This window comes from Neofelis nebulosa, chromosome 8 (genome assembly GCF_028018385.1).
Source record: "Neofelis nebulosa isolate mNeoNeb1 chromosome 8, mNeoNeb1.pri, whole genome shotgun sequence".
Lineage (NCBI taxonomy): Eukaryota > Metazoa > Chordata > Mammalia > Carnivora > Felidae > Neofelis > Neofelis nebulosa.
In genome coordinates this window covers 87,397,082-87,412,703 of record NC_080789.1, presented here as the reverse complement: position 1 = coordinate 87,412,703, position 15,622 = coordinate 87,397,082, and the positions used below count along the sequence as shown (strand labels likewise).

Below are 15,622 nucleotides of genomic sequence, written 5' to 3'. Positions count from 1 at the left end.
GGGCCCAACATAGGGCTTAAATTCACTACCATGTGATCAAGACCTGAGCTGAGATCAAGAGTTAGATGCTTAATGGACTGAGTGATCCACCCAGGAGCCTCTGGCACACTCTTCCACAACCTTGTCTTTATTAGCTCTCAAGACCAGATCAAAAGTGCACCTCTGTCATATCTTCTTTGACCCACTATACTGAAACATCTGGTCCATCCTTGTCCTCTCATAGAACTTTCCACTTGTTTTGTATTATTTGGTTATGGAAAAGAGATTCCCAAGGTTCAAAACCTTAAGTAAAAGAAAGACAGTAGACATTGGCCAATGAATAGGGAGTTTTATTTTGGATAGCAGGTCTTTTCTGTGTCCCTGAATCAGAAACTGGTAACCCTTTGAGAAAGATACTTCTATTTGTGAGACAGCTGGCCTACGTGGCAGACTGGCCCTGGCATAGAATAAAGCCAAAGTAGAAGATTGAACCAATGACCTCATTCATATATACCAAAATCCTCTATTCTGTCATCAAAGAAGTAATTTGGATATTTTATTAGTATAATAGCCATATTATCCAAGTAACTTTACCCAAAATAGATGTGTTGCCTATATGAACACAATAATCACTAACCTTGTAAAAATATGATTTAAACAGTGACCATTATTGTATAAATGGGCTGGGCACACTGCAGTCGATTGGAAGAATTCAGATGGCATCAGTAATACAGGCAAAATGGTCTTCGTTGAATATGTCTTTAAAAAAGGTTTAACCAATGGGTGCCTGGGTGGCTCAGTCAGATGAGCATCCGACTTCAGCTCAGGTCATGATCTCACGGTCTATGAGTTCAAGCCCCGCGTCGGGCTCTGTGCTGACAGCTCAGAGCCTGGAGCCTGCTTCAGATTCTATGTCTCCCTCTCTCTCTGCCCCTCCCCTGCTCATTCTCTCTCTCTCTCTCTCTCTCTCTCTCTCTCTCTCTCTCTCTCTCTCTCTGTCAAAAATAAATAAACATTAAAAAATTAAAAAAAAAAAAAAAAAGGTTTATACAAGTTGTCTGGTGCCTGGTCATAATATCAGCAGAACAAAATTGAATGGTTTTATTCCTCAAGTGTTTTTTGATCAAGTAACTTTTCTTAGCCTATCTCTAAGTTTAGATATGTAAAAGTCCTAAAATGTTGTGATTTAACAAAAAATATATTGGGAGGCAATGCCATTTTAGAACAAATGCATTATGCCGCTTTTGATAAGACTACAATATTGATAATATGTCAAAACCATTCTCTTCGTTTGTGCGTATTACACTGAAAATGGCAGCTTTGACGTAAAGCATCTGCTTGTGAATTCATCAGCTAAACCTTTATAAACAAGCCACATCATACATTTTTCCTTCAAATTATAAATTCAAAACATGGTTTTATTGGTGATTCACTTTCCTGTCCCTCTTCCTAAAAATGTTTCTGTGTTTTTGGTAGGGAGAGGGGGGAAGAGGCATTTTATTTGTTTGTTGAGTGACCTAACATTTGGGTTTCACTTAGGACTTCATTTGAAACAATATATAATTTTATTTAGTTTATTGCTCATTTTTGGAAGTTGCTACCATCCCTTGAAATTAAATCCTAAAATCTAATATTTAAAGAAATATTATGATTTTATCCAGTTTCGATGGTAATCTTTTAGTCCTTAGTTTTTAATGTTTTCCTTCTTCTAAGACCTTGGGAAACACTACAGGAGCAGCTTTGTCTCCTTCTTGCTTGACTTATGCTTTAAAGGGAATAAATATTCCTCGAGTTTCTACCTATAGACTACTTTCTATATTCCATTCTCATTTACTAACCTAACCTTATGTTCATGTCTTCACAGCTGGCAAGTCTAAATATCAAGTGCCCAAATCCTAATCTCTCTTACACAATCTATTTGCAGATAGAGAGCATCAGCCCCTCAAACTTCAATCCCAAATCAACTGTATCTGTTCTCTCCCCGTACGCTCCCTGATATTTCTATTGCTAGCCATTTTCCCAGCCACACAGACTCACAAAGTTTCATTTTTGTCACTTATATCATCTAAAGCTTTACTACTCAAAATGTCTCAGGATCAGTAGAGTAACATCCATCAGCGTCACCGGGGAGTTTATTAGAAATGAGAATTTCAGACCTCACCCTAGCTGTACTAAATCAGAAACCGCATTTTTACAAGTTTTCCAAGTGATTCATATGCATTTTAGTTCCTGAGGAGCACTACTCTAACTTTTAGAGGAAAGGGATTATCTTGCTTATCTATGGTACCTTAGCATATGGTGGGTACTCAGGTCCTTGTTCAGTATCTGCCTATGTATGTAACTGTTTCGACTGAATATTGATATACTTTGCATCCTTTCCCTCTTGCATTCTACACATTCCTTTTTGAAGTTACCTTATGTTCAGCATCATTAATGTCCCCTTCCCCTGGTCATCTCCATCAGCATACATGTTCGGTAAATGGTTTCTTAATTGTTATTCAGACACACCAACAAACCTGATTTTAGCAGGACACTGCAGGTGGTATCACCATCCTGGAATCTGACTTTAGCCCTGTAGGCAGGCAAAATTGCCCCCAGAAACTTAAACTTACCACAACCACTTGGGCACTAGAACATGCTTCTCCTAATTCCCACTTTCCTCCATCTTAGCTCCAGATTTCCCATCCAAGTGGGCATGTCTGATTGGTGAAGCCTGTGTCATGTGCTCATATCCTAGCTGACAGGGAGGCTGGGAAAGTGAGTGCCTGGCATTTTCAGCTTGTACAATAGAAGGAAGACTCTGCCTCCCACCAAGATTCTTATTCCATAATTCATAATTTAGAAAACTTTAGGAATTCCCTAAAAATGAAAGGGTTCAGATATTACTGAAAGGCCTAAAATTAATAACACACTTCCACCATCCTCAAGCATCTACTCTTTTTAAAAAAATTCACTTTTTCTTTCCCCCTTTTAGTGAAATGTAGTGAAACTAACCTAAAAATTGTGCACACTTGTCTTTCTTGCCTCATATCCTATTCACTTTAGACCCACTCCAATATAGCTTATGGCCTCAAAAGCTATCACATTCCCAAATCCAGTGCACACTTCCTAGTGCTCATCTAGCTTGACCTTCCAACATTGTTAGATATTCTGCTGGCTTCCATGGCCTCATGATCTCTGGAAATTTCTCTTTTCTTTTTTATTGCTTGACCTCAACTTGTTTTGCTGGCTCTCCTCCTGTTTATCTCTGTATGTTTGTTTTCATAGCTCTGTCCCTGTTTCCCTTCTTCTTCTTCTTCTTCTTCTTCTTCTTCTTCTTCTTCTTCTTCTTCTTCTTCTTCTTTTTTTAATTTGTTTTTGAGAGAGTGCAAGCGGGGGGGGGGGGGGGGGCAGAGAGAGAGGGACTGAGTATCTGAAGCAAGCTCTGTGCTGACAGCAGTGAGTCAGTGAGCCAGATGTGGGGCTTGAACTCATAAACTATGAGATCATGACCTGGGCTGAATTTGGATGCTCAACCGACTAAGCCACCCAGGTGCCCCCCTGCTTCTCTTTTGTAACTCCTCTTAGTCTCTAGATGTTCTTGTTCAATTCCAATCCTTTTCCTTCCTTAAAATTCATAGAATTTTTAAATTTGAATTCTGCCTTTAGAAAAAAGTCTCGGGGCGTTTGGGTGCCTTACTTGGTTAGGTAAGTGAGCTTTGGATTCCTATTGGAGAGACACTAAAGATGTTTGTGTCTATTGGTAAATATGCTTCGTGCTTTATTAAAAGGCTGTACTACGCAGGTGCCTGATGGCTCCGTTGGTTAAGCATCCGACTTTGGCTCAGGTCATGATCTCTGGGTTCGTGGGTTTGAGCCCCATTGTCTCCCTCTCTCTCTGTCCTTCCCCCTTTCACATATTCTCTTTCCCTCTCAAAATAAATAAAAAACATTAAAAAAAAATTATAGGCTGGTGACCTCTTTGCTGAGCTCTGTAGAGTTTTGCATTTCCAACTGCCTACTTAACATTTCAACTTGAATGCTTAATGCATATTTTAATTTTAATATTCAAATTTAATTTCCGTCTCTTTAACTGGCTCCTTATGAAGTCTCCAATTTCAGTAATGGCTTTATCATACCCAGTGTTTAAGCCAAAAACCCAAAATTCATCCTTGATTTATTTTTCTTATACTCTCATATCCCATTTATCCACAGGTTCTACATTTTCTATCTCTAACATCTATCCCAAATTCATTTACAGCTCTCCATTCCCTGCAAGTACCACCCAAATCTAAGCCATCATCACTTTTGCTTATAACCATGTTTGCACATGAACTGGTCCAATTCTTCCTCTCCAACCTCATTTCCAAGTGCTCTCGCCTATCACCCTGTGACCAACTTAGCTTTGGCCTCATTGGTCTCCTCCCTATTCCTCAAACAAGCCAAGCTCTTTGTCATCCCAAGATTTTGCTTTTCTTTACTCTGCCTGTTACACTAATTCTCACTCTAACTCATCTCATGTCTGACTCTACCTGATCCTTCCAGACCCCTTCAATTGTTGCCTTCCTAAACCAGCCCACCACTTACCTTATCACATCACCTAGCTTATTTTTACTTTATAAAGCATTTAACAGTTTTAAATTACCTTATTTACCTGTTTACTAGTTGACGGTATTTCTCCCCTGACTGGAAGATAAGCTTGATCACAGCAGAGAAGGTGTCTTTTTTTTTTTTTTAATTTATTTTTCAACGTTTTTTATTTATTTTTGGGACAGAGAGAGACAGAGCATGAGCGGGGGAGGGGCAGAGAGAGAGGGAGACACAGAATCCGAAACAGGCTCCAGGCTCCAAGCCATCAGCCCAGAGCCCGACGCGGGGCTCGAACTCACGGACCGCGAGATCGTGACCTGGCTGGAGTCGGATGCTCAACCGACTGCGCCACCCAGGCGCTCCGAGAAGGTGTCTTTTTAATGCATGGCTGTGTCCCTTGAACTAAAAGAAGAAATGTCCAATATATAGTAGGCTTTTAATAAATGTTTGTTAAAGAATCGAATGGATACTTAGGTGAAGGATTGATGTAAAATTCCATTGAGATCCCCTAACCTTTTCATTTCTGCCCAAAGGATTCATCTTTAGTCATCAGTGATAGCTTTGATAGCTAGCTACCCAAAACAAGTTTGCTTACTGTATTCATTTACTTTTGATTCAGCCTGGGCTTGTTAATCATTGTCTCTACTACTAATAACTACTTTGGGAAGCTAGTGGGAAAAGCAAAAAACGATGATTCTGATATATTCAGGATATCTCCTGGCTGATGTGGTCAGTATCTAAATAAGTGATGCCCACTCATCAATCATTTCTCTACTTCCTGCAAATGAATCTCCCTGGAAAAATCATCAGATCCTCTCAATCTTGAATACTGACAAGAAGTCCCTATGGACTCCCTAACTCTACTGAAGATCCGGAGGGGTCCTAGACACTAAGATTTAAAAGCCCCACTCTCAGAACAAGATTAGAAAACTGACAGGCAAAGTTGTAGTTACCTCAGGTTCTGGAAAGGAGCAGAACATGAAGGTAAGTAGAAGTTTTACTTACTTCAGACTTTTAAGCTATTTTATGAAACGCTTTATAGTTTCTTACCCATGTTATCTTTAATAAGCATTTTATAGGCTAACAGATATTTAAACAATATGCCTTAAAATATCAAAATCATTTGATTTTACTTCAAAAAAATCAGTCATTTGAGTGAATTAATGGAAATAACATATTTCTACTTTTTCTTACAAAGAGAACTCCCTTGCGGATTAATTACAAGGTAGACTAGGGAATCACCCTCTCCCCCACATGCTAAGTGTTATTAAAAATAATTATCAAAAATAGAGCACGTCGAAAAGTAAGAGGTTTGTAATTGTTCGGGTGTAATGGAGTAGAAGATCCTATAGGCACAGAAACTACTTTCTTTGATCTTTTCTTGTAGGGACTCAGAAGTCTGGTGGCAACAACCTTGGCTCTTTTTCTAGTGTTTTCTTTCATAGGAAATTCCAGTAGCGCGCCACAGGTAATCAAACGCAAAAACCGGGGCTCCTGGATGTTCTTTCCCTCCCTTCCTTCTTTTCTGTTCTTTTTTCTCTTCTCCCTCCCTCCCTCCCCCTCTTTCTTTCTTTTTGCTAATAGAGGACTGGGCTACATTGTGTTATTAACTGCTTTTCTCTTCTACCTGGGTTGTAGGGACTCTTTGAGAGAAGGAACTGGACTCCCCAATCTATGCTCTATCTGAAGGGTGCACGTACGTTCCAAATACTTTGCTCTCCCTACAGCAATAAAGGAAGATCTTTAGGGGTGTAAGAATCCATGGGATAGATGCGTGGGGAGAAAATAATATCGAGTGTGTTCCCTTAATAGCCGAGGTCATCCTGCAGGACAGAGTGGGGGTGGGGGGTGTGGCAGCGGAAGAAAAAGACTCCCTGATTATTAGAAATTCTCCATCCTCAACTGGAGGGTTGCTGGCTCTTGCCGCACAGGAAGACTGCAGACTGGCCTGGGAAACACCCCACCGGCTTGTGAACCCGACCACCGCTCCAAAGCCCATGCGCCGCGGCGGGCCGGGCGCGGGCAGGTACCGGCTGGGTGCAGCAGGTGCAGGAAGTGCTCGGGCCGGTCCCGGCTTGGCGCAGACAGGCATGGGGGCAGGGCTCGTCTGGGGGCGGGCAGCGCAGGGGCGGGGCGCTGGTAAAGGGCGCTTGGGGCAGTCCGGGGGTGCGCGACGAGCGCCCGAAAACCGGCTGTCCCGCGCGGACCCAGGCCGCCGCCGCGGACCCACCCCTCCTGACCTGGGGACCCGCGGCGCGGAGCCCATTTTAACCGCGATTGTTGAGTGTTTAGCGGGCCAGCTCAGCCCCGCGTCTCGCCTTTGCAGAGGGGCGCCGCTTCATCTCGGACCAGAGTCGGAAGAAGGACCTCTCGGACCGGCCGCCCCCGGGTGAGTGAGCCAAGGAGAGGGGGGCGGTCCGGAGACTGGCAGCAGGACTCAGCGGGCAGGGCGCGCTCGGCCAGGCGCCGAACAACTGCGGCTCCGCTCCGGGAGGGACGTGGCTCCGAGGCCACCCTGGGGGAGAGCCAGCCATGGCTGAGTCCAAGCTGGCAGCCAGGGCACCGCGCACTGGTGCGCGGCTGAGGCTGGGGCTGACGCTCCCGAAGCTGAACTGGGCCTCGTCTGCTCCGACCGCCCTCTGGCCGACGGGTGTGCAGAGGTCTTGGGGGGGGGGGGGGGGGGGGGGAAGGGCGTCATCCAGAGACAGGCCAGACCTGGGCTTCACGTTCGAGGAGTCAAGGAGGAGGAGGAGTGAGAACTGTGCAACTGCCCCTAAATGTACCTCCCCGTTTTTGGCAAGACCTTTACACGGTTTCCTCTTCAATGTTCTTGTTATTAAAGTAGTGATTTTCCCGGACAAATATACGCTCCTATAAATTACTAGAAAGGGCTCTAAAGCAGCTCAAAACCAGAAATAGTTCATAGGCAGGGGCCATTAAGAGTAGGTCCAGGGACTGTTATTTTCCTTATGTGTGGCCAAGAATATAGATTATTATTTCAAACTGCTCTGAACGAATGAGAGAGGAAGTAGTCGAGACTCCAAGGAGGATCCATCCCATCCAGATGTTTCTGCCCAGACATCCCATGTTAAGCTCTGAAGGGAAAAGTTACTCAGGGTCCTTTATCCTAATCCACCCTCCTTTCATGGCATTGTCTGCAGTATATTTAAATACCTTTCCATATATGTAATACACAGCAAAACCAATTGTAAGTAACGTCCAAGGGAAGTGTGAAATGCTTCAATTCATAAAAATCAGTCCTCTGTGGAAGGGGCATCCTTGGCTAAGGCATCAAAAACCTATTTTATAAGGGTTTTTCTATTTATAGTATATCAGAATAGGGTTTATCTACTACAGGAATATTTAAATGCTAATAAGAATGTGTATACACTTTTATTTCTCCAGAAAGACGAAGCCCAAATCCCCAACTACTAACTCTTCCAGAGACAGCAGCTCTGCTACTGGCTTCCTTGCAGAGACCACAAGAAGGTACAAATATAGTGACTGCTTTCAACTGCGGGACAGGGAAGCTTTGATCACTTTTGGGATTCTGTGTTGAATACCAAGTTGCCTTTGTTCAGATTTTTGAATATAATTAACAGTTGCCCCCCTCCACAAACAATTCAGACATCTTTCTTATATAAACACTAGCACACTTCTCATTAATGTGAGTCCCCAAGAACATGAAAACATTTCCTCGAGGACACTGGGGAATTTCATATTGATTTCATAAACCAGAGCCTATTGTGACCTTATTTTCACTTAGAACTCTAGCACTAAAAATGCTCAAAGTTCAACCTCATTATATACAGTTAATAAAACTGAAGCCAAAGAGGTTTAAAAATGTTAAATCCAATTGCTCACTATTAAAGACTGGGCCAAATGAAATTGTTGACAATGAAATAGTTTTTACTTGCATATGTAGCAGTATCTTATGGCTGATCCTAATAGATTCTAAGCCTGTGTAATTTTCATTATACTATACAGCTGCTTCTATATGAAGATTAGGTATAATTTTCAAATAGACACACTCTGGACCACCTGGGTGGCCTGGTCAGTTAGGCATCTGACTTCAGCTCAGGTCATGATCTCACGGCTGGTGAGTTCCAGCCCCATATCGAACTGTGCTGACAGCTCAGAACCTTCAGCTAGCTTCAGATTCTGTGTCTCTGCCCTTCCCCAGTTCGTGCTCTGCCTCTCAAAAATAAATAAACATTTCAAAATTTTTTTTAAAAATAGAGACACTCTGTCCATGTAACATTGAAACCACTAGTTGAATTAAGGCATCTTGCTACTAGATAAGTCAGGGCTTTGGAGTATGTAACAGACTGGGTTCAAATCCTTGTTCTGCTGCTTTACTAGCTGGATGACCCTGAGTCTTAGTATCATTATTGGAAAAAAGGAATAATGATACCCATGTGCAGGGTTGCTATGAAAGCTAATTGGAACAAGGTACATAATTTTAGTTACTATTAACAATAGAGGTCATCAAAGCATTATTCAGACCTAGAATGTTCCCTCTCAAAAATTGTAATGATGCCATATTGTGACATAATTTAAAATTTTAAATATTTAAAAAAAAAATATATATATATATAGCAAGTGGTCTGGTGATCAAAGCACAGGCTGCTGGCCTTGTGCTCTGACACGTATGCTAATGGAGAAGACATATCCTTGGTGCCTAGTATTGGATGGGCCATATGAGGAGGAAAAAAGAGCAAAACATATTTTCCAGCTTCAAGCTTATGGTTTTCTTGCGGAAAAAAAAATACTGATGAGAAGCAAATGCAAGAGAGTGGGATTGGAGGTCTTCTGAACTCAGTGCAAGGCCGAGGTCAACGTGGATGGGTAGTGGGGATTATAATACTTAATTGAGCAAATATGCATTTATGCCTGCTAGGCGCCAGCTAACTGGCAGGCAGAGAAGAAAGCAGATTAAGGGGAAGCAGGAATGAGAACAATCTTTGCAGCAAAATGATAGGGTGAGCAGTCTGGAATAACAGAACACAGGAGGAGTGGTTATGTTAGAGCTAGGACGACCATTTACTGCTATTATTACTACTGCCCAGAGCTACTAGTTGTTGAGGGCTTACTATAATGCAGGGGGCCAGGTGCTGTTTCAGCATATGATATAGGTCAATACTTTTAGCCCTCATAGTAACCCTGGGAGGTAAGGACATTATTATCCACACTTTCCAGGTGAGGAAATAGAGGCACAAAAAGATTAAGTAGCTTGCCCACTATTACATAGCAGGTACTTACTAGAAGCGAGATGAAGAATGAAGATAATTTGTCTTTGTTTGAGAATCAGTAAGAAGTCCTCTGGATTCACAGCAGAATGATGACATGGTGAAGGAGGATGAATCTGATTATGGCACAGAGGGTAACAATAAAACAATGATTATGGTTCAGAGAGTAACAATAAGAACAGTAACAATATCTACAATATAGGAACATCTGCCGTGTGTCACATATGAATGCTAACCTTTATAGTTGAGAAAACTGAACCTTTATGAGGTGTGTTTACTTTCCTAAAGTCATGCAATTGGTAAAAAGCCACGTTGGGATTTTAACTCAGGTCCAAGTGACTCCACTGCTCTCTCCATTATATCTTGCCATCTCTCAAATGCATTGTATCGACAGGAAAGACCACAGATGGGGATCAGGGAGAAGCCAAAGAAAGTGAAAGGAAACCACAGGAATGAGGAGATGAGGTGGAGCAGTCAGGAATGGACAGAGAGGCTCCACTCCGAGGTATCCTGGAAGGAAGAATAAGTAACGTGGGATAACTATTCACTGAAAGGATAGAAGGGAATCCAGAACAAGCACATTTTTGAAATGGTATTATGGGAGTTTGAAATGGTTATGCTGGTGAGGAATGAAAATTTCTGTGGATATAATGGAAGTTCAGTTTGAGATGACAGAGACAGTCCAGTGAGTAAAGGAGTGTAGGTCAGTGGTTCTCAATTATCCATCTATGGACTGGTTCCATTGGAGTTAACTGGAGAGAGTCCTCAAAATACAGATGGCTCAGCCTTAGACCCAGAGATTCTGATTCTGTAAAACTTGAATGAAGCCTCAGAATCTGTATCCTTAAAAAGTTCCCCCAAATGATTCTGATGGTCATTCAGATATGGGAACGACTGGAATTCAGAGCCAGTTAATAAAGAGTGAAACCATGAAAATGGAAATCTCTTCTAGGCCTCAGATATAACAGGAGAAGGGCAGACAATAAAGGATTTGCCTTGGAGAGTACCTAGAGATTAAGGGGAATGGAGGAAAGTCATATCAGTGAAGGGACTTTTAAAGGAGAAGGCAGGGATGTAAGAGGAGAACCAGAATAACAGCATATCCAGAAATCAAGAATGGAGAGTTCCAAGAAAGGAGTGATTAAAGCATCACATGGAGCAGAATGGTTAGTAAGAGTACAGAAATCAGTGGAAAGGAAGATCCTGTTGGCTAGGACTGGTCACTGAATAGCAGTTCACAGGACTTTAGCTCAGCCCCTGCCCAGTGATACTACTTGCCAGTGCCATGCCCCTTCTGAAACCTTGTTGAGAGCGAATTGGGGACAAGAAGTAAGCAGTGCTAGCTGTCCTGGCTCTCAGGACTCTTGCAATGAAAAGGTGAGAAGTAGTTGGATTATGGATAGAGGATGCTGCATCCAAGGTGACCTTTACTAAATTGGACATTTGGCAGGCACGCTTACTGATTGTTGAAATGTGTTAGGAGATCTCTGGCGAAGATGGATTGAAGGAGACGTTTTTGATTTGGTTTTTGAGAAGATGTGTGAAGCCAGAAAGAAAATAAATAAATAAAAAGTGAGCTAGAATGAAAGGGGGGGGGTAATTTCAAAGAGGGGAAGAAAGGGGCCCCTGGGTGGCTCAGTCGGTTGAGCATCTGACTTTGGCTCATGTCAGGATCTCACAGTTCATGAGTTCGACATCTGGTTCTGTGCTGACAGCTCAGAGCCTGGAGCCTGCTTTGGATTCTGTGTCTGCCTCTCTGGCCCTCCCCTGCTCACACTCTGTCTGTGTGTGTGTGTGTCTCTCTCAAGAATAAATAAACATTTAAAAAAAATTAAAGAGAGGAAGAAGAATCTTCATTAGAAACTTTAGGAAAGGGTGTGTGATTATAGGTCCCAATTTCAAGTCTTTTTTGGAAAATAAAAATAACTTAAAATTTTTTATTCTAGAGAGAAAGAGCACGAGTGGAGGAGAGGGGTAGAGAGAGAGAGAATCCCAAGCAGGCTCCATGCTCAGTGCAGAGCCTGACATGCAGCTCAATCCCATGACCCTGGGATCATGACCTGATCCGAAATCAAGAGTTGGACACTTAACCGACTGAACCACCAGGCTCCCTGGAAAATAAATGTAATTTTGTAGTCATTGAAGTTTCCAGAGTAGCTTGTTTCTGATGATGAAATAAGGGAACAAAATTTTATTACTTTAAATTGATGGGAAAGTTTTGGATTTACATACGATATAGTCGTTACTAGTGCCTTTAATATTTTTTTTCTAAAATCCCTAAGTATTACTTGGTAGACTCTTATTTTAAATAGTTAATTTTTATTTTAGTAACTGACATACAAGGATGCACTTCTTTTTTTTTTTTTTTTTTAATTTTTTTTCAACGTTTTTTATTTATTTTTGGGACAGAGAGAGACAGAGCATGAACAGGGGAGGGGCAGAGAGAGAGGGAGACACAGAATCGGAAACAGGCTCCAGGCTCCGAGCCATCAGCCCAGAGCCTGACGCGGGGCTCGAACTCACGGACCGCGAGATCGTGACCTGGCTGAAGTCGGACGCTTAACCGACTGCGCCACCCAGGCGCCCCACAAGGATGCACTTCTTACAGAGTTTTTTTTTCCCCCTTCTCTTTAAAGAGCAGCCCATCATCTGTAATATTCTAAAATGTGCTAGCCATTCAAGTTAAAATGTAACTCAGACATTTGAATTATATTGTAACTAACTAAAGGAATGTGATTTTATCTAGAAATAATCTTAAGGAAGGTTAGGAGAGGCATTTTCCTCTGGCAACTCCCAGTCCTGACACCATGGTAAGTTTTAGCTCTTCTGCCCGTTGTTACAGTCCCAGGAACCTGCTATCATCTGACTTCTTAGCTATCCTGCCCCGGAAGTGATACCTCATGCTCTAAAGTTTTGCAATCCCATCCAGCTAACAAGTGTCTCCTCTTTTTGTTTCATTTCCTCCCCAGGCCTAGTATAGCTCAGGTAATAAGAGAATATGTGCAAAAGTATTCCCATGTCATCTTTCCCAAGTAGGATGCATTGTTAATAGGAAACAGGGAAACAGCGCCTTGATGCAATTTAATGGTTCTAATGGTGGATATTTTATTTTATTTTTTATCTTATTTATTTTAATTTTTTTAATGTTTATTTATTTTTGAGAGAGAGAGCGAGAGAGCACAAGTAGGGGAGGGCCAGAGAGAGAGGGAGACACAGAATCTGAAGCAGGCTCCAGGCTCCGAGCTGCCAGCACAGAGCCCGACATGGGGCTCAAACTCATGGACCCTGAGATCATGACCTGAGCTGAAATTGGATGCTTAACCAACTGAGCCACCCAGGCATCCCTAATGGTGGATATTTTAGACATGTGGCACACTTAGAGCAAGATATGTGACCTTTTCAGATTTCTACCAAACATACCATATTATAGTTTCACTCATTCTAGAGAATGACATGTGACATGCGAGTTCCCCTATGTGTGTAGATATGAGGGGAAAAAATTTTAAACCAAATCGATCAAAACACACTTATTTTGATTCTCCATAGCAAAGTGCAGGAGTTAACATAATCTAGGAGGCTAAATGTTTATTTTTTAAAGTTCTCTTTATCTTATCTTTTCTCCTTTTAAAACGTGGAGAATTATGTTTATTTTATGTATTTTTTTTTTTCTCACAGCTGGAGAAGAAAACTTTGATCAAACTGGAATCCTAGAAGACTACTAACCTGGGGAAAATAGACCAAATTACATTCAAATACAGTTCCATTCTTGTTGAAAACATGAGCCATGTAAATAAAGCCTTTGGAGGCTTTTTACTTCAGTTGTAATCTTAGGAACATGCACAACCAGTTTCATTCTTTCCAGCAACAAAGGTAATGTAGAGTTCTTAGCTGAGAGCATCACCTTCTTTCATTGCTTCAGGTCCTGTTTAGGTCACCTTGTGTCTTAGTCCCCTTTAGAATTAAGCATAAGGCCAGCGACTCTTTAGAGTGTGCTTTCTTTTTGTTAAAACGAGTCTGTCTTGAACTAGTGATTCTCAGTTTTTTGTTTTTTTTTTTCATTCTGTTACCCCTTGCATTGTCTTGTCACTCAGCAGCAGATCTCCCTCTCCTTTTCTGCCTTTTTCCCATCTTCATGGGTGGGGGGATGGGGAGGCATGGCAGGATGGGAAAGAGTAGAGTGTTCTCTTAATAGTTCATCTAGGAGACATAAGTTAAGAAGGGAAGAGGAAGGAGTTGACTGGGAAGAAGCCCTATCATAAGAACACTTCAGTGTAGTTGCTGAAAGAGGGCATGATCTCTGAAGCTGGTGGAAGGTTCCACAATGGAGAGCTTCCCTTTGTATTATTTGGGGATCTCCCTGAATTCCGGGAGTTACTGGGAAATAAGCAGATGGAGACACACTCTGTTCCTGTGTACATTGTACAAAAGGAACAAACCAGTTTTTCAGAGGTAACTCATTTTTCACAGCTAAACAGATTCAAAGAGTCTGCTTACTCTAATTAACTAGAGCTCTAGGCTTTATTTTACCTTAAAACATTACATAAAGGCACCCTGATAACATCAGTACAGAGTGATATGCCTAATCTCGTCCTTCTCAAAACTTTGAACTTAGGTTCAAAACTGTCTGAAAAAAACACACACATGCAGTAACACACACACACATATCCACAGCAAGCATAATAACCTATTTTTTTGGAATTGGAATGTGATCACCATGTTAATTTTTTGACCTAATTAATTGAGAGCTATTATTGATAAGTGTCATAAGTGGAAAACATTGTTAATTCTTATTGTCATCAATATATAGCCATTATTCAGTAGCTAAAGAATACCTTTATGTGAATGTATCTGTACCTTGAGATTACAGTTTCACTGTGTTATGAAGTCAAAACCTTGCTTATAAGATTTGTCTGTATCTTGTTTCATAATTGAATAATGAAACTATATTCAAGTTAATGTAACACAGATCTCTTGCAAAAACTAATATGCTAGCATTAAAAAAACTATGTGGTATTATATAGGCACCTGTCATTTATTATGAATTGACTTTAAAGTGAATTTTCTAGATAGTGCTTGTATCCAGTATATTGACATTTTACTCATCTGACATAGACTTATACATATTGGCTATTTAAACATCATGCTTATTCCACGAATATTTTAAAACCCTATCATGTGAAATAATTCTTCCCACAACTAAGCAGAACAACCTCAAGTAGTTTACACTAAAACAGAGTTTTTAAAAGCTTTCAGGAGGTGCCTGGGTGGCTCAGTTGGTTAAGTGTCTGACTTTGGCTCAGGTCATGATATCGTGGTCCGTGAGTTTGAGCCCCACGTTGGGCTCTGTGCTGACAGCTCAGAGCCTGGATCCTGCTTCAGATTCTGTCTCCCTCTCTCTCTTCCCCTCCCCCACTTGTGCTCTGTCTCTCTCTCTCTCTCTCTCTCTCTCTCTCTCAAAAATAAACATTAAAAACTTTCAAAATGACCAACAGCTATTAAAATAATAGTGTTATATTATAATACTATTAATACTGTATAGAATACTAAGTATATTATAGGCGCCTGAATTCCTTGAATGTTGTTCTGCCATACAGATGTGCTGATTAACATAGTAGTTGCATACAGGCCCCTCTGCCCAGCTGCTATAACATTCTGTCTGTCTTGGGATATTTTGCAGTTCTCTTTATTTCTATATTTTTCAAAACTGAAATGAACAAAAAATGTTCACATTATATGGCTTATATTTTAAACTTGGGAAATACCTGCCTGCAAGTCACATCCATGTCCTAGAATACCACTTCCTTCAGGTGGACAGCTCCCACTGG

General features: G+C 41.4%; 1 protein-coding gene across 4 annotated transcripts; it reads left to right on the top strand.

Annotated features, from left to right (window-relative positions):
- Positions 1 to 5,511: 5,511 nt before the first annotated feature.
- SPX (spexin hormone) lies at positions 5,512 to 14,815 on the top strand. Of its 4 annotated transcripts, XM_058743430.1 has the most exons (6): positions 5,512 to 5,532; positions 5,936 to 6,016; positions 6,187 to 6,244; positions 6,875 to 6,937; positions 7,954 to 8,037; positions 13,473 to 14,815. In XM_058743430.1, the coding sequence occupies exons 1-6, from the start codon at positions 5,527 to 5,529 to the stop codon at positions 13,517 to 13,519; spliced, it is 339 nt and encodes a 112-aa protein (XP_058599413.1). In that variant the 5' UTR covers positions 5,512 to 5,526; the 3' UTR covers positions 13,520 to 14,815. The 4 variants fall into 4 exon arrangements, with proteins under 4 accessions (XP_058599413.1, XP_058599411.1, XP_058599412.1 ...); XM_058743428.1 differs by lacking the exons at positions 5,512 to 5,532; positions 13,473 to 14,815 and adding an exon at positions 8,536 to 9,082 and having other exon boundaries at positions 5,712 to 6,574; XM_058743429.1 differs by lacking the exons at positions 5,512 to 5,532; positions 5,936 to 6,016; positions 6,187 to 6,244 and having other exon boundaries at positions 6,624 to 6,937; positions 13,473 to 13,610.
- Positions 14,816 to 15,622: the final 807 nt, after the last annotated feature.

Excerpts from the sequence above, each read along its gene's own strand:
- SPX (XM_058743427.1), top strand. The coding sequence starts at position 6,639 with ATGGGGGCAGGGCTCGTCTGGGGGCGGGCAGCGCAGGGGCGGGGCGCT. Across the intron at positions 6,938-7,953 it reads CTCGGACCGGCCGCCCCCGG|AAAGACGAAGCCCAAATCCC; the intron begins GTGAGTGAGCCA and ends TTATTTCTCCAG. Across the intron at positions 8,038-8,535 it reads CTTGCAGAGACCACAAGAAG|CTGCTTCTATATGAAGATTA; the intron begins GTACAAATATAG and ends TATACTATACAG.